Source organism: Electrona antarctica, assembly GCF_951216825.1.
Source record: "Electrona antarctica genome assembly, chromosome: 6".
Lineage (NCBI taxonomy): Eukaryota > Metazoa > Chordata > Actinopteri > Myctophiformes > Myctophidae > Electrona > Electrona antarctica.
Genome location: NC_136811.1, coordinates 56,299,452 through 56,319,144, shown reverse-complemented (window position 1 = coordinate 56,319,144; position 19,693 = coordinate 56,299,452). Strand labels below are relative to the sequence as shown.

At 43.8% G+C, this 19,693-nt stretch overlaps 1 protein-coding gene across 1 annotated transcript in view; it reads left to right on the top strand.

The window, feature by feature from the left end:
• Positions 1-8,561, top strand: part of LOC306925180 (B-cell receptor CD22) — a 44,190-nt gene extending 35,629 nt beyond the window's left edge. Inside the window, exons 8-9 of the mRNA XM_079503870.1 lie at positions 3,888-3,960; positions 8,430-8,561. Coding sequence (XP_079359996.1) covers positions 3,888-3,960; positions 8,430-8,495 — 139 coding nt within the window. The 3' untranslated portion in view covers positions 8,496-8,561. The remainder of the gene's footprint in view (positions 1-3,887; positions 3,961-8,429) is intronic.
• Positions 8,562-19,693: the final 11,132 nt, after the last annotated feature.

Genomic DNA, 19,693 nt, shown 5'->3' with positions numbered 1-19,693 from the left:
GAAAGAGGCAGTGACTGACAGCATGGTATCATGTCTTTATGATGTGTTTCTAAAGGAAAGAGGCAGTGACTGACAGCATGGTATCATGTCTATATTAATGTGTTTCTAAAGGAAAGAGGCAGTGACTGACAGCATGGTATCATGTCTTTATGATGTGTTTCTAAAGGAAAGAGGCAGTGACTGACAGCATGGTATCATGTCTTTATTAATGTGTTTCTCTCTAGGAAAGAGGCAGTGACTGACAGCATGGTATCATGTCTGTATTAATGTGTTTCTCTAGGAAAGAGGCAGTGACTGACAGCATGGTATCATGTCTTTATGAATGTGTTTCTCTAGGAAAGAGGCAGTGACTGACAGCATGGTATCATGTCTTTATTAATGTGTTTCTAAAGGAAAGAGGCAGTGACTGACAGCATGGTATCATGTCTTTATTAATGTGTTTCTAAAGGAAAGAGGCAGTGACTGACAGCATGGTATCATGTCTTTATCAATGTGTTTCTCTAGGAAAGAGGCAGTGACTGACAGCATGGTATCATGTCTATATTAATGTGTTTCTAAAGGAAAGAGGCAGTGACTGACAGCATGGTATCATGTCTGTATTAATGTGTTTCTCTAGGAAAGAGGCAGTGACTGACAGCATGGTATCATGTCTTTATTAATGTGTTTCTCTAGGAAAGAGGCAGTGACTGACAGCATGGTATCATGTCTGTATTAATGTGTTTCTCTAGGAAAGAGGCAGTGACTGACAGCATGGTATCATGTCTGTATTAATGTGTTTCTCTAGGAAAGAGGCAGTGACTGACAGCATGGTATCATGTCTTTATTAATGTGTTTCTAAAGGAAAGAGGCAGTGACTGACAGCATGGTATCATGTCTGTATTAATGTGTTTCTCTAGGAAAGAGGCAGTGACTGACAGCATGGTATCATGTCTGTATTAATGTGTTTCTAAAGGAAAGAGGCAGTGACTGACAGCATGGTATCATGTCTTTATGATGTGTTTCTCTAGGAAAGAGGCAGTGACTGACAGCATGGTATCATGTCTTTATGATGTGTTTCTAAAGGAAAGAGGCAGTGACTGACAGCATGGTATCATGTCTTTATTAATGTGTTTCTCTCTAGGAAAGAGGCAGTGACTGACAGCATGGTATCATGTCTATATTAATGTGTTTCTCTAGGAAAGAGGCAGTGACTGACAGCATGGTATCATGTCTTTATCAATGTGTTTCTCTAGGAAAGAGGCAGTGACTGACAGCATGGTATCATGTCTATATTAATGTGTTTCTAAAGGAAAGAGGCAGTGACTGACAGCATGGTATCATGTCTTTATTAATGTGTTTCTCTAGGAAAGAGGCAGTGACTGACAGCATGGTATCATGTCTGTATTAATGTGTTTCTAAAGGAAAGAGGCAGTGACTGACAGCATGGTATCATGTCTGTATTAATGTGTTTCTCTAGGAAAGAGGCAGTGACTGACAGCATGGTATCATGTCTGTATTAATGTGTTTCTCTAGGAAAGAGGCAGTGACTGACAGCATGGTATCATGTCTTTATTAATGTGTTTCTAAAGGAAAGAGGCAGTGACTGACAGCATGGTATCATGTCTGTATTAATGTGTTTCTCTAGGAAAGAGGCAGTGACTGACAGCATGGTATCATGTCTTTATTAATGTGTTTCTAAAGGAAAGAGGCAGTGACTGACAGCATGGTATCATGTCTGTATTAATGTGTTTCTCTAGGAAAGAGGCAGTGACTGACAGCATGGTATCATGTCTGTATTAATGTGTTTCTCTAGGAAAGAGGCAGTGACTGACAGCATGGTATCATGTCTTTATTAATGTGTTTCTAAAGGAAAGAGGCAGTGACTGACAGCATGGTATCATGTCTGTATTAATGTGTTTCTCTAGGAAAGAGGCAGTGACTGACAGCATGGTATCATGTCTTTATTAATGTGTTTCTAAAGGAAAGAGGCAGTGACTGACAGCATGGTATCATGTCTGTATTAATGTGTTTCTCTAGGAAAGAGGCAGTGACTGACAGCATGGTATCATGTCTGTATTAATGTGTTTCTCTAGGAAAGAGGCAGTGACTGACAGCATGGTATCATGTCTTTATTAATGTGTTTCTCTAGGAAAGAGGCAGTGACTGACAGCATGGTATCATGTCTTTATGAATGTGTTTCTCTAGGAAAGAGGCAGTGACTGACAGCATGGTATCATGTCTATATTAATGTGTTTCTAAAGGAAAGAGGCAGTGACTGACAGCATGGTATCATGTCTTTATGAATGTGTTTCTCTCTAGGAAAGAGGCAGTGACTGACAGCATGGTATCATGTCTATATTAATGTGTTTCTCTAGGAAAGAGGCAGTGACTGACAGCATGGTATCATGTCTTTATTAATGTGTTTCTCTCTAGGAAAGAGGCAGTGACTGACAGCATGGTATCATGTCTTTATGATGTGTTTCTAAAGGAAAGAGGCAGTGACTGACAGCATGGTATCATGTCTTTATGATGTGTTTCTAAAGGAAAGAGGCAGTGACTGACAGCATGGTATCATGTCTATATTAATGTGTTTCTAAAGGAAAGAGGCAGTGACTGACAGCATGGTATCATGTCTTTATGATGTGTTTCTAAAGGAAAGAGGCAGTGACTGACAGCATGGTATCATGTCTTTATGAATGTGTTTCTCTGTAGGAAAGAGGCAGTGACTGACAGCATGGTATCATGTCTATATTAATGTGTTTCTCTCTAGGAAAGAGGCAGTGACTGACAGCATGGTATCATGTCTATATTAATGTGTTTCTCTCTAGGAAAGAGGCAGTGACTGACAGCATGGTATCATGTCTTTATTAATGTGTTTCTCTCTAGGAAAGAGGCAGTGACTGACAGCATGGTATCATGTCTTTATTAATGTGTTTCTCTAGGAAAGAGGCAGTGACTGACAGCATGGTATCATGTCTTTATTCATGTGTTTCTCTCTAGGAAAGAGGCAGTGACTGACAGCACGGTATCATGTCTATATTAATGTGTTTCTCTAGGAAAGAGGCAGTGACTGACAGCATGGTATCATGTCTTTATTAATGTGTTTCTCTCTAGGAAAGAGGCAGTGACTGACAGCATGGTATCATGTCTATATTAATGTGTTTCTCTCTAGGAAAGAGGCAGTGACTGACAGCATGGTATCATGTCTTTATTAATGTGTTTCTCTAGGAAAGAGGCAGTGACTGACAGCATGGTATCATGTCTATATTAATGTGTTTCTCTCTAGGAAAGAGGCAGTGACTGACAGCATGGTATCATGTCTTTATTAATGTGTTTCTCTAGGAAAGAGGCAGTGACTGACAGCATGGTATCATGTCTATATTAATGTGTTTCTCTAGGAAAGAGGCAGTGACTGACAGCATGGTATCATGTCTTTATTAATGTGTTTCTCTCTAGGAAAGAGGCAGTGACTGACAGCATGGTATCATGTCTTTATTAATGTGTTTCTCTAGGAAAGAGGCAGTGACTGACAGCATGGTATCATGTCTTTATTAATGTGTTTCTCTAGGAAAGAGGCAGTGACTGACAGCATGGTATCATGTCTATATTAATGTGTTTCTCTAGGAAAGAGGCAGTGACTGACAGCATGGTATCATGTCTATATTCATGTGTTTCTCTCTAGGAAAGAGGCAGTGACTGACAGCATGGTATCATGTCTTTATTAATGTGTTTCTAAAGGAAAGAGGCAGTGACTGACAGCATGGTATCATGTCTATATTAATGTGTTTCTAAAGGAAAGAGGCAGTGACTGACAGCATGGTATCATGTCTATATTAATGTGTTTCTAAAGGAAAGAGGCAGTGACTGACAGCATGGTATCATGTCTTTATTAATGTGTTTCTCTCTAGGAAAGAGGCAGTGACTGACAGCATGGTGTTCTGCAACGTTTACGCCAACGATCATCTCTATGGCAACATGGAGGTCAGTATATGATAGAACAATGATGTCTAACTCTGAGAGTTTACAAATGGACCCGTAGAAGGTCCATTTGGTTCCATTTGTATTCACCTTTTTCATACAGCCCATAGTGCATTGCGTTTGTCATGTGCATAAGTTCCTCTTTCTCTTGCTGTGTTGCCAGTTTTGCAAGAGAAACAAGTGGCCAGGTCTATGAAAACAAGCACAAAAGGAAAATAGCTGATCTACAAGCTCACAGCGACACATTGTGTACAGCCGTTATTTAGAAACACATTGAGAATAAATCGAAATAATTTGAATGTTTTTAAAACATACAAAAAACAAAAAAATCACACCCGTGTGAACTGAGTGGTGCAAGGTCTTATATACAATTTACAATTTACAATTTAGGCATTTAGCAGACGCTCTTAATCCAGAGCGACTTACATTAAGCAATAACAAAAAGCATGGCATACATCACATGTATAAAAAGTAGTTATCATGAATCATGCGTAAACTAAGAACGTAACAGTGGAGTATCTATGTAAACTATACATACTATACTATATAACATATTATACATGTGTACTATAAAGTGCTATGACTACATAAAGTGCAATTCTAGAGCTGTCTACATAACAAGCTATAAGTCTGTTTAAAATACTATCTAAGTCCACATAATGTGCTATCTAAGGGGCTAGGCTAGGGCAAGTGCTACGGGCCATGGTGGAGTCTGAAGAGGTGGGTTTTCAGACTACGGCGGAAGATTGGGAGTGAGGGTGCAGTTCTGACTGCAATGGGAAGTGCATTCCATAGTTTTGGAGCCAGAAGGGAGAAGAGTTTGGGACGTGTGGAGCGTTGTCCCGGCGTTTTTAGTGAAGGTACCTCCAGCTTCCCTGCGTTGGCTGATCTGAGTGAGCGGGAGGGTTTGTAGGGTACGATCATACTTGTGAGATATGGGGGGGGCCATGCCTTTGGTTGCTTTGAATGCCAGCATCAGAGTTTTGTATTCTGTGCGGGCAGCGACCGGGAGCCAATGGAGCGAGCGGAGAAGGGGGAGACGTGTGAGAATTTTGGCTGGTTGAAGACCAAGCGTGCTGCGGCATTTTGGATCAGTTGAAGGGGCTTAAGTGCACATGCCGGTAGGCCAGTAAGGAGGGAGTTGCAATAGTCAAGTTTTGACAAGACTGTTGTCTGGATTAGGAGCTGGGCTGACTCCTGGGTGAGGAACGGTCTAATTCGTCGTATGTTGTAGAGTGTAAACCTACAGGATCTAGTGACAGCTGTGATGTGTGTTTTGAACGAGAGCTGACTGTCCAGGACAACACCAAGGTTCCTGGCTGTCGGGACAGACTTTACCAGGGCGTTGTCTACGGAGATAGTTAGCTCCCGCATAGGGCAGGACTTAGCTGGGAAGAACAGAAGCTCAGTCTTGTCTGGGTTCAGCTTGAGGTGGTTGGAAGACATCCACTGTGAGATGTCAGCCAGGCATGCAGTGATGCGCTCTTCTACCTGGGTGGCAGAGGGGGGGAAGGATAGAAACAGTTGTGTGTCATCGGCATAGCAGTGATAGGATATATTGTGAGCAGAGATGATGGTGCCAAGGGATTTAGTGTACAGTGAGAAGAGGAGGGGACCAAGCACAGATCCCTGTGGGACCCCAGTTTGGAGGGTGCGGGGGGGTGATAGCAAACCTTTCCAAGAAACCTGGTAAGTCCGGTCAGAGAGGTAGGAGGAGAACCACTTCAGCGCCGTCCCGCCTATGCCTAGATCAGCTAGGGTGCCTAGGAGCAGCTGGTGGTTCACTGTGTCAAATGCCGCCGATAGGTCTAGGAGAATCAGGACTGCAGAGTGGGAAGCAGCCTGGGCAGCATGTAGTGCTTCTGTGACTGCGAGGAGTGCAGTTTCCGTGGAGTGTGCCTTCTTGAATCCTGACTGGTTGGGATCCAGCAGGTTGTTCTCTGAGAGATGGAGAGAAAGCTGGTTAGAGACAACACGTTCAAGGGTTTTGGAAAGAAAGGAAAGGAGTGATACCGGTCTGTAGTTCTTGACATCTGAGGGGTCAAGAGTTGGTTTTTTGAGGAGTGGTGATACCCTGGCTGACTTGAAGGCAGATGGGACGCAGCCTGAGGTTACTGAGGTGTTGATAATGGAAGTGATGAAGGGGAGCAGGTCAGGTGCGATGGTCTGGAAGATTGGAGACGGGGCGGGGTCGAGAGGACAGGTGGTAGGTCTAGTGGATGTGACTAGTTTCAGGACCTCATCTGGGGATAGAGGAGAGAAGGAGGACATGCATGGTATGTTATGGTTAGCATTGGTTGAGTCGAGTGCTTCTTTATGGGGGAGGGGGGTAAAGGAGCTACTGATATCATCAACCTTCTTTTCGAAGTAGTTGGCAAAGGCCTCCGCGGTGAGGGATGAGGGTTGAGTGGTGGGAGGGGGTTTAAGGAGGGAGGAGAAAGTGGAGAAGAGTTTCCTTGGGTTAGAAGTGCAGGATTGGATTTTGGTGTGGTAGAAGGAGGTTTTAGCGGTGGTTAGTGAGAGGGAGAAGGCATATATAGCCTGATCAGCTGTGGTCTGACGAAATGTCAGTGACCATGGTAACCATGCTCACCTGTGCACGGACACGTACACAGGTACACACACATACAGACAAAGCTGGTTGTTGGAGTGGTTTGCACCACTCAAAAAAGGCACAACATATGTTCAGATGGATGTCCGTGGACAATTACATATTAATCTGGGGTTCCTTGATGTGAAGAAATGTGGAAGCAAGCCCAAATAAGCGCAACTACTATACACTTTAGAATAAAGCCCCTAAAAACATCAAACAGCAACTACCAATAATTTATTTGCAAGTGACTTTACAGGAAAAACAAGTCAAAGGTCAAACATGTCTGCTTATAATAAGCAGACATGACACAAAAACGTGGATACACTCTCAGAGCTAAGGGGGTGCTTGTAAATAAAACGTTGGAGAACCTAGTACTAACTGGACTCCTAACATGAACCTAGTACTAACTGGACTCCTAACATGAACCTAGTACTAACTGGACTCCTAACATGAACCTAGTACTAACTGGACTCCTAACATGAACCTAGTACTAACTGGACTCCTAACATGAACCTAGTACTAACTGGACTCCTAACATGAACCTAGTACTAACTGGACTCCTAACATGAACCTAGTACTAACTGGACTCCTATAACATGAACCTAGTACTAACTGGACTCCTAACATGAACCTAGTACTAACTGGACTCCTAACATGAACCTAGTACTAACTGGACTCCTAACATGAACCTAGTACTAACTGGACTCCTAACATGAACCTAGTACTAACTGGACTCCTAACATGAACTAGTACTAACTGGACTCCTAACATGTCACGTGTGTCGTCGTGAATCAGTGTCATACAACATATCCTGAGGAAAACCTGGAGACTTGACATTCAGTAATCGGGTCTTAAACATTATAGTGGTGTCATGTAGAAATAGAAAAGTCGCAATTTTGAAACATTGCAAAGTGTGCAGTCGCTTACATAGGCTCCTCCCACTACTTTTGCCAGCCAATTACAATGTTGCGTCACCCCTATGAGCCAAAAACAATAGAACCTAACCCAGGGTCCACTCTCATTGACGCAAACAAATAAATAAAGCCACCTGTTTTGGCCTTCATCAGGTGACACTATCTCCTTTCCTGTCCAAGGACTGTCACCTCATAAACACACCTGTTTTGGCCTTCAACAGGTGACACTATCTCCTTCCCTGTCTAAGGACTGTCACCTCATAAACACACCTGTTTTGGCCTTCATCAGGTGACTATCTCCTTCCCTGTCTAAGGACTGTCACCTCATAAACACACCTGTTTTGGCCTTCATCAGGTGACACTATCTCCTTCCCTGTCTAAGGACTGTCACCTCATAAACACACCTGTTTTGGCCTTCATCAGGTGACACTATCTCCTTCCCTGTCTAAGGACTGTCACCTCATAAACACACCTGTTTTGGCCTTCATCAGGTGACACTATCTCCTTCCCTGTCTAAGGACTGTCACCTCATAAACACACCTGTTTTGGCCTTCATCAGGTGACACTATCTCCTTCCCTGTCTAAGGACTGTCACCTCATAAACACGCCTGTTTTGGCCTTCATCAGGTGACACTATCTCCTTCCCTGTCTAAGGACTGTCACCTCATAAACACACCTGTTTTGGCCTTCATCAGGTGACACTATCTCCTTCCCTGTCTAAGGACTGTCACCTCATAAACACGCCTGTTTTGGCCTTCATCAGGTGACACTATCTCCTTCCCTGTCTAATGAATATACTGTCACCTCATAAACACATGAAAAACTGTACAAAAATCACGATCTTTAAGTTTTTAACCCATGTTTGTCTTCTTACAGGCTGACGTGGACGACATATAGCCTATAATGTGTAAATATGTTATTTATCGATTATTTTATGTTTTAACCCCGTGTTTGTCTTCTTACAGGCTGACGTGGATGACGACCCGTATGAATGTGCGATGGACGACCACGCCATCTACGCCAACGTCTAACAAGGATGGACGACCACGCCATCTACGCCAACGTCTAACAAGGATGGACGACCACGCCATCTACGCCAACGTCTGACAACGATGGACGACCACGCCATCTACGCCAACGTCTGACAACAGAGACGAGTGTTGCTATCGGTGTTGTTTTTGGCAGGAACATTTCTATTTTTGTTTAGTCATAGTCTTTGACTTCTTAGTTTTAGTCACATTTTAGTCACCTGGAATGTTTTAGTGTTAGTCTAGTTTTAGTCGACTAAATGTCATAAGATTTTAGTCGACTAAATCTACAGTTGATTTAGACGACTAAAATGTATTTTGGCGGGCCTTGATGCCGTCGTAATGACTGATTTTACACTTGTTGAAAATAGCCGATCTACAAGCTCACAACGCGTCGCTATTGTCAGCATGCAACCAAGTGTAAAATGACTTATACTGGATCTCTTGTCCACTAGTCCCTTCATAACATCTAGTTTCTATCTGTTGACGAAATTGTCAATACATTTAGCTTAGTTTTAGTCATAATAGCTTAGTTTTGATTTAGTTTCCATTTAGTTTCCGTCGACCAACATTTTTCGTCTTAGTTTTAGTCGACAGAAACAACACTGGTTGCCATTGGGCCTAATTAACTCATTCGTCGCCGAGATCGTCTTTTTGACGTCGTGTTTATATTTATTGATAATTCCGTTTCGTAACACTGTTCCGCTATAGCGCCTGTATTGCTCCGGTTGACGTGCGACGGAAGTAAACAGGAAAAAAAAAAACAGAAGTGAAAAGTCAGATTATTTTTCCAGGCTGCAAAACAAGCTTGATTTGCAGCTCATAATTAATCCACTTATAAGGCCTGACGTCAAAATAAATAAAAATGTCTTCTAAATCCTGACAGTTTTCTGAAATACCTATATGTTTCTGTATCAGTGGTGCTCAATATTTCATGTCAAGGACCCCCAAAAATGATATGTAATTGGCCACCGACCACCATCTGAAAATATGTAGTTCCAGGGACCCCCCAGAAGAAAAGATTTGAGTTAAAAACGTTCACTCTGAAAGAATATATATATTCAAAGATTTGCGCCACATTTTCACGATTTTTCAAAAATAGCAGACCTACAAGCTCGTAGTGCAGCACTCGGTGCCGCACTACGAGCTTGTAGATCTGCAATTTTTAGTCCAAAGGAGTGTTTTTTAGTGCAAAACTAATGCTTGGAATGGATTCAGAATCATGAAAACCCCCTAGTTTGACACGTTGTAGCGGATTGCCCTTTAAATGTGCTTGGGGTGCCAGTCGGCTTTTCATCCGACAATATTTCGGGGTTTAAATACCTTTAACCTCAGAGCAAAACCCACATGGGCACTAGCCGCAATTTGCAACTCTAGATATTTTTATAATGGGATGAATCTAGAGTTGCAATACCCTCCATTGACTCCCCACTCATCATTTTGCGTTTGCGATCTGCTTGTCTTAAACGACGTTAAACTCACCAACATTGCAGCTGTAGTCCAAGCTTGAATTATTCTCTTTCAATCTGCAAAGCTTGTTTTTCATAAAAATCCCCCGTAGACATGTTATGAGCTACTTTCTGTCAAGAAGAAGAAATGTTGGAGTTTGGAAGCGCTCGTTTGTATTAAGGGGTCGCGCTGCTGCCTCCTGCATTATGTGCAAATGCGAAACAGATGCATGCAGGGACGTTCAGTGACTTACGACGAGCGCTTCCAAACACCAGCACTTAGAAAAAGAATCACTTGCACAGAATTTCTTGACAGAAAGTAGCTCATAACATGTCTACGGGGGATTTTTATGAAAAACAAGCTTTGCAGATTGAAAGAGAATAATTCAAGCTTGGACTACAGCTGCAATGTTGGTGAGTTTAACGTCGTTTAAGACAAGCAGATCGCAAACGCAAAATGATGAGTGGGGAGTCAATGGAGGGTATTGCAACTCTAGATTCATCCCATTATAAAAAAATCTAGAGTTGCAAATTGCGGCTAGAAAACCCCCTAGTTTGACACGTTGTAGCGGATTGCCCTTTAAATGTGCTTGGGGTGCCAGTCGGCTTTTCATCCGACAATATTTCGGGGTTTAAATACCTTTAACCTCAGAGCAAAACCCACATGGGCACATGCATTAAAACATGCACCCATTAATGTACAAACAACACCAAATATATCACAGTAAATCAGACAATAGACTGGACCAACACAACACAGTAAATCAGACAATAGACTGGACCAACACAATTATATTCACTTTCAGTATCAATATTGATTGATTGATTGAAATGAAATGAAATGAAATCTATATTTACCCAGGGTATCTGGGCTAAGCTCAAGAACTTGTTTCCAGCCAGGCCCTGCTCATAGAACACATTTCATCGTAGTGGTTGATGCCTTGTTCAAGGGCATTTCAGCGGTGGTAATTTTAACGTGTCGGACGGCTGGTTCGAACTGGGAACCTTCCGGTATCTAGACCGCGCCGCTATCCGTTCGGCCACCGCTGCCACTGATTGAAGAATTTATTAACAGTTTGCAGAATTACAGTACATTTCAAGCACAAACTCAATACAAAGGCTGTCAACTGTGAGTGGACGACCCAATTAAGCATTACACTTGTTTCCAATAGGGTCCACCATGTTCAAATCATCAAAACATTTAGAGACGTACAAATAGACACTTCTATAGACAGAACAGGAATTCATCATAAAGGAGGTAAAAAGGGAAAAGAAACATATAGTAAACCACACTGAGTCCTTATTTAAATGAAAATTATACCTCACAAGGTTTATTTGTAAAGTTCAGTTCAGGTTAAAAACAACTTAAATAGTTTAGTTCAGCAAATGCAAAATAAATCAACTGTTTACTAAACAGGCCCCTCCCTAATAATAAATAAATAAATAAACAAAATAGACGTCTAAACCCAAACGCTCAGATCCTCCTCTTCAAAAGACCGTTGTCTGTTTGAGCTCTAGTCTAGGCCACTTCGGGAGGCATACTATGGTCCGACCCACTCCACGAAAGCCAACAGTCTCTCCCCGTTACCTCAGTACCATGGAGCGACAGATCCTCCGGATTTAAATGGCCGGGTCCGCCGTTGTTGATGATGTCTGTTGTCTGGGTTCTCTGTCAGCTGTTCTGCTCGCCGACATGACAAGTAGCGCGCCTGCGTCCAACTATCGCCTGCCGACGCGGACTGTAGTGTGTACACACGGGGCCAGGGACTGGCACGGGCTCTACACGGAATAGGCTACTTTACACTGACAGACAGTGTGTAACGCTGGTGTGGTGGAACCCCAACAGTGACAGCGGGGTGATTTCCTGGTCGAGTATTCGACTGACGCGGGGTAGGTAACGTGAGGGAAATGACGTGGTGTGATTGGCTGACAGGATTTGTGAATGGATGAGAGGGACGGATGAATGAAGTGACGTGAATGAAGGTGACGTGAATAAATTAAGTAGGGGCGGACCGCAACAACGTCACATGCTTTTTTTTGATTGATTGATTGAAATATTTATTAACAGTTTGCAGAATTACAGTACATTTCAAGCACAAACTCAATACAAAGGCTGTTAACTGTGAGTGGACGACCCAATTAAGCATTACACTTGTTTACAAGAGGGTCCACCATGTTCAATTCATCAAAACATTTAGAGGCGTACAAATAGACACTTCTATATAGTCAAAGAACAGAACAGGAATTCATCATAAAGGAGGTAAAAGGGGAAAATAAACATATACAGTGAGGGAAAAACTTACTGCTACTTAAAGCATGATGACATTTTGCAAATCTTTGTGACAACACAATGTTTTGGGCCGAACAAATCATTAGAAAAAGAAAAGTGTTGTAGGCCTACCCTTTTTTATTGTGTTTAATGTCATGATTTGTCAGCAGTGTTGTTTTTGGCAGCAACTAAATCTACAGTTGATTTAGTCGACTAAAATGTATTTTGGCGGGCCGTCGTAATGACTATCTACAAGCTCACAACGCGTCGCAGCGCGATGCGTTGTGAGCTTGTATATCTGCTATTTTCAGCATGCAACAAAGTGTAAAATGACTTGTACTGGATCTCTTGTCCACTAGTCCCTTCCTAACATTTTAGTCTAGTATTTATTTGTTGACAACACTGTTTGTCAGCAGCCGAGTAGGCTTTGTCCGAGGCTTAAAGGTCTTTAAATAAATACTTTCTGAAACGTCTTTATGGGAACATGAATGGGACATTCTCTGAAGTTACGGTTCCGTCGCAGGCTGCTGGATCTGCGACGCTCTATATAGAGCACCGAAGTCTGACGTCACTTTCAGTAGAGGGCACCAACACACAGGTTTATAGGTTTCAGTAGAGGGCACGAACACACAGGTTTATAGGTTTCAGTAGAGGGCACCAACACACAGGTTTATAGGTTTTTGAGTGGTGTAAACCACTCCTACAACTGGCTTTTGTGTGCAGAAAAAAATGAGCATGGTTGCTATGTTCAAAATAATTTCTGACGTAATTAAATCACACCCGGGTGAACTGGATGACCGTAGCAACCATGGTCATTTTCTCTGCACAGAAAAAGCCAGTTGTGAAATCACATCCGGATGTGATTTCATTACGTCAGATCAGAGCTGATCAGGCTACATAATACCTTACCTTATTTCATTACGTCAGACATTACGTCAGACCACAGCTGACCATGCTATATAAAACCTTACACCACTCAGTTCACACGGGTGTGATTTTTTATTTGTATTGAAATCTCCATAGGGCGATTTTATGTCGCTTCATATAAGAACTGTGTTTGAAAAATAAACCGACCACCCCGGCGTTTCTGTCAGGGGAGTGGCTGTGCGTCGTTAATGATGTCCATTCATATTTGATACAGCCAGTTTCTAGAGAAAATGGAATTAATGTGACCGCAAAAGCCTTGAAACTACATATGAATGCAATGTCGCTGAGCATATACGTCACGCCCAGCTGTCAACATATTGCGTTCCTGAGATTCCTCGTTGACGTAAGCTCAGCTGGTGGTGACTCGACTCGTACTAACCACGATACATTATATATCAATACAATTTAAATTAAAATAAACGTAATTAACGTTCAGTTTCTGTTGTGCGACGGGCTGCGGGCAGAAGCAGCCTACCCGGAAATGTAGTCTCTGGGTTGTTTGGCTCGTTTCTAACGCTTATTTTGTTACTCTTTGGGTATATTTGTACTGTACATTTCCACCTTCAGTCGATGCTTCATATCCATATGAGTGAAAAGGCCGGGGTGATCGGTTTATTTTTCAAACACAGTTCTTATATGAAGCGACATAAAATCGCCCTATGGAGATTTCAATACAAATAAAAAGCTATAAACCTGTGTGTTGGTGCCCTCTACTGAAAGTGACGTCAGGACTTCGGTGCTCTATAAACACAACACCTAGACATGAGGCAAATAACAGTATTATGCGTGTCTTAAGTACCAGGTCTTATGACTTAACTTAAGACCTGGAGGCGTGGTCAATGCTGTTTGGCCACTCAGAATAGCCAAATGGCATTGATCACGCCTCCAGGTCTTAAGTTAAGTAATAAGACCTGGTACTTAAGACACGCATAATACTGCCCAAAGTCTGTTGGTTGCTTTTACAGTACTTATATATAGATTGCTCCATATGGATTTTAATATATTACGCTTTTAAGTATGAGTTTTTCCTCTTAAAAGTAGGCCTTTTAAAGTTTTATAGCATTTGTGTACTTGTATTGTTTACACATGTATTGGGATTTCTTGTTGTCTTTTAACCGCCTCACACAATAAGTTTCCAAAAATAAAATAAAAAGTAGGCTACTTTGAAGTAGCCCACAGACCATAAATAGAAACACACCATAGAGTATTAACACACAGCAAAGCACAGCACAGTACAGTACAGTACAGCACAGTACAGCACAGCACAGCACAGCACAGCACAGTACAGCACAGCACAGCACAGCACAGCACAGCACAGCACAGCACAGCACAGCACAGTACAGTACAGTACAGCACAGCACAGCACAGCACAGTACAGCACAGCACAGCACAGCAGAGTACAGCACAGCACAGCACAGTACAGTACAGCACAGCACAGCACAGCACAGCACAGTACAGTACAGTACAGTACAGTACAGTACAGTACAGCACAGCACAGCACAGCACAGCACAGGACAGGACAGGACAGGACAGTACAGTACAGTACAGTACAGCACAGCACAGTATTAACACACCATAGAGTTATATATTAGAAACAGGGAGCCGTTATGTGGACTTCTTCACGTCTTCTGCACAGGGAGACCTTTTGGACTTGTTGCATCACATGGACTTGTTGCATCACATGGACTTGTTGCATCACATGGACTTGTTGCATCACATGGACTTGTTGCATCACATGACACACAGCAGGTCTGGTTTCTGGATGTTGGGGGGGGAGAAAGACAAGTTAAAACCTGAGCATCCGTATATTGGGGAACTGCCCATAGATCCGTTAGTCCGAACATGCATTAAGGTTGGCGAACATGCACTGCTCCCGTGCTTGCGGTTATGTTTAGGTTAGGGTTAGAGATATAGGGATAGTAATTTCGGAACAATGAACCTTCTGACTAATTTAGAAGGGTTAAGGTTTGGCGGAAGGTTCAGAGGATATGCAAGCTCACAGCGGGTGGGAGCGCAGCGCGTTGTGAGCTTGTAGATCGGTAAAGTTTTAACAGGAAAGACACTATTAGAGAGAGCCCTGAGGGAGTCCGGTGTGCGTGCGTGCGTGCGTGCGTGCATGCGTGCGTGCGTGCGTGTGTGCGTGCGTGCGTGCGTGCGCGTACCCCTTTGTCCATACTATCAAGGCCAGCAGTAGGGCTGCCGTACAACAGGCAGAGATGACACCAGCAGCCTCAGCAGCTGAAAGGCCAGGAGGAAGTGGATCTGAAAGACAAAGTAATGCCAGTGAAGGAGACACACTATTCAGACCAGTCAGACACCGACACACCCAAACATCATCCAATTGGCGATATTTAGACCGCAGCGGCGCGGCCATCTTGCCAGCAAGGTGCTAACTAGGTGCAACTTCCCATAGACAGCCCATTCAGCCAAACAGAAAAGTCCGATCTGATTGTATTAAACAACGTCAAACTCACCAACATTGCAGCTGTACGGAAAGCTTGAATTATCCTCTTTCAATCTGTTTGTTTCTTAAAAAATTCCACTGTAGGCCTAGACTTGTTATGTGCTACTTCCTGTCAAGAAATTCCTTACAGATGAGTATTTTGTGTCAGAGTTTGGAAGCGCTCGTTTTTAGTAAAGCAACCTCCTGCTGCCTCCTGCATTATGTGCAAATTCAAAACAGGTGTACGCATGGCTGTTGAGTGATTTCCAACGAGCGATTCCAAACTCTGACACTTTAACCCATTCTGGGCGGGACGCCGGGAACCCCTTTTGGTGTTTTAAGCATTGTGTTCTACTTTAGCTACTGAAAAATAGCAGATCTACAAGCTCGTAGCGCGGCACCGAGTGCCGCGCTACGAGCTTGTAGGTCTGCTATTTTTGGAACTACATATTTTCAGATGGGGGTCGGCGGCCAATTACATACATTTTTGAGGGTACTTCATTTTTACGAAACTAAAACATTACAGATTGAAAGAGGATGATTCAAGCTTTCCGTACAGCTGCAATGTTGATGAGTTTGACGTTGTTTAATACAATCAGATCGGACTTTTCTGTTTGAATGGGCTGTCTGTGGTTGCACCTAGTTTAAGCACGGCTAGATGGCTGTTTCCAGGGACGTGCACAGATAGACATTAAGCGGTGCTAATTAAAGCACCTGCCCTATTGGACAACAGTGCCCTTTTTTGTAGTTTGTTCATTTTATTTTCGTTTCAATCGATCAATTCTGGATTAAAAGCGTCTAATATAGAGCGTCGCAGTCCCGCCCCCTACCAGGGACCAGGAAATGATTCCCCGTTCATTTTCCTCATAGACATTTCAAAAAGTATTTATTTAAAGACCTTTTAAGTGTCGTACAAAGCCGACTCGAGTTGTGACAAATCATGACAACAAACAAAATGTTTCGGGCTGAACAAATAATAAGCCTATCTCACAGAATTTCCCCGCCCCCCTAAATACGCCCCCTTTCGGGGTTAGTGGTGATAGCGTGACGTCACTCCATAGACGCTACATGTTAAAAGAGGTTATTTAAGAAGTCTACAACTTTTGTTTTCTCAAGGTAAGGTTTGTTCTATCTGCTCGACCTGATTTACCATCTTGTTTGCTTCATAATAATATTGGTCTGTCACATTTTTACATTAGAAAATGTACTTAGATTCTCCAGAGAAAAAAACGTGTAAATGCCCATGTTAAAGTCACCACTATTTACCGGAAGTGGGCGTGAAAAACGGGCTGTGAGATAGGCCTATTAGAAAGAAGAAGAAAACGGAAGGTTACAACACTTTTTTGTGTTTTTCTTCTTTGTAATTTTGATCGGCCCAAAATGTTGTGTTTGTTGTCATGATTTGTCACAACTCGAGTTGGCTTTTTCCGTGGCGTAAACGTCTTTAAATAAATACTTACTTGAAATGTCTATGGGAAAAATTAATGATGAATTGACTTCTGGTCCTATAGCGTCATCATGAAAGGGGGCGGGACTGGTCCTATAGCGTCATCATGAAAGGGGGCGGGACTGGTCCTATAGCGTCATCATGAAAGGGGGCGGGACTGGTCCTATAGCGTCATCATGAAAGGGGGCGGGACTGGTCCTATAGCGTCATCATGAAAGGGGGCGGGACTGGTCCTATCGCATCATCATGGAAGGGGGCGGGACTGACTTCTGGTCCTATAGCGTCATCATGAAAGGGGGCGGGACTGACTTCTGGTCCTATAGCGTCATCATGAAAGGGGGCGGGACTGGTCCTATAGCGTCATCATGAAAGGGGGCGGGACTGGTCCTATAGCGTCATCATGAAAGGGGGCGGGACTGCGACGCTCTATAGCGTCATCATGAAAGGGGGCGGGACTGCGACGCTCTATAGCGGCATCATGAAAGGGGGCGGGACTGCGACGCTCTATAGTGTCATCATGAAAGGGGGCGGGACTGCGACGCTCTATAGCGTCATCATGAAAGGGGGCGGGACTGCGACGCTCTATAGTGTCATCATGAAAGGGGGCGGGACTGCGACGCTCTATATTATTTGTGCCCAAAAATCTATATAAATCTCACACAGTCGAGGCAGAATACTCACTGTAGACCTCCAGCATGAAAAGCCCTTCTATTGTCACGTCCGCGTCCGGCTCCACGCTGACTCGGTATTCTCCGCCGTCGCTCAGACTGAGGTTTCTGAGCTCCAGACACGCCGCCGCGGACCCGACCAGCGTGATCCTGTCTTCGTACCCGGGCGCCGTTACGTTGGAGCCAGGCGTGGAGGTTATTATTGTTAGCGGCGTGCCGCGGTCCCATCTGAACGTCCAGGTCACCGACAGGAAGGGCGAGCTGACTGGCGGACGTAGCAGCGGGGTGGCGAGCGTCACGCTCCCCCCCAACGCGCCGCTCACGCGCTCCGGGGCGAACCTCGCTGCTCCGTGGCCTCCACCTGGTGGACGTCAGTGGTGGAAAAAGGCCCTAGTGGTCAGGAGGTGCGCGCACATCCCAGGAGGTGCGCGCACATCCCAGGAGGTGCGCGCACATCCCAGGAGGTGCGCGCACATCCCAGGAGGTGCGCGCACATCCCAGGAGGTGCACGCACATCCCAGGAGGTGCGCGCACATCCCAGGAGGTGCACGCACGGTTTCGGCCTCTGTGGCCTTAATTCGTCAGGAAAAAGGTCCATTCAAATGTTGTACTTGTAGACCTAAGCTTGATTCTACAAAATGTCTTCTAAATCATGACTGTTTCTGTTTCTGTTTCTATGTCAGTGGCCTCGGAAACCCGGGAGGGGCGGACGACTGCGCCCCTCCCCCTCACACAACACAATGTTGGGTCAAACCATGTGACCTCCATTGGAAATGCATTGGGCCGCTGGGCGGCCATGACACAACACCCAACGAGCACAGAGAATTGCATGAAAGGTGTGAGCTCAGCCTAGGGCCTCACTCAGACCTTTACTGCATTGCTGTATGCTTGTTGGATGAATGTTGTGTCATGGCCGCCCCAATGCATTTCCAATGGAAGTCACATGGTTTGTAGTCCACATTTGTGTTGTATGAGGGGGAGGGGCGCAGTCGAAACACAGCCGAAAGCCATACAACAGCTTGTAGTCCAAAATGTGGACTACAAACCATGTGACTTCCATTGGAAATGCATTGGGGCGGCCATGACACTACACAACATTCATCCAACAAGCATACAGCAATGCAGTAAAGGTCTGAGTGAGGCCTAACTATCAAGACAACTTCATGTCAAAAAGATTGCCCGACCCTTGATTAAAATAGAATAGAACAATGTATTGACAACAGTTCCAAAATGGATAAATCACATTGTTGTTCTCCATTGTTTAAATCAATCAACAACCAAACAGAGTATATAGGCTATACAAGCAATTGTACAATTTAACTCGGAGTGTACAAACGGACCTGTAAGGCCCGACTCACACCTTTCGATCTAACATACAACATTGATGCATGCTAGATTTATACAAAGGGTGTGATACATCTTGCCCCAATGCATTTCCAATGGTAGTCACATGGTTTGACACAACATTTGTGTTGTACGGCTTTCGGCTGTGTTTCGACTGCCCCCCACCCCCTCATACGACACAAATGTTGTGTCAAACCATGTGACTCCCATTGGAAATGCATTGCGAGCTTGCATCAGCTATACATCTCATACAACAAGCATACATCAATATGTTGTGCACGTGTGAGTCAGGCCTTAAGGGTCCAATTGTCAGTGGTGGAAAAAGTACTCAATTGTATTACTTAAGTAAAAGTACCAATACTGCAATTTAGAACTACTTTGTTAGGCCTCACCCAGACCTTTAAAACATTGCTGCATGCTTGTTGTATGAATGTTGTAAGTGTCATGGCCGCCCCAATGCATTTCCAATGGAAGTCACATGGTTTGAGGACTACATTTTGGACTACAAGCTGTTGTATGGCTTTCGGCTGTGTTTCGACTGCGCCCCTCCCCCTCATACAACACAAGTGTTGTGTCAGACCATGTGACTCCCATTGGAAATGCATTGGGGCAAGCTGTGTCACACCCTTTGTATACAGCAAGCATGCATCAATCT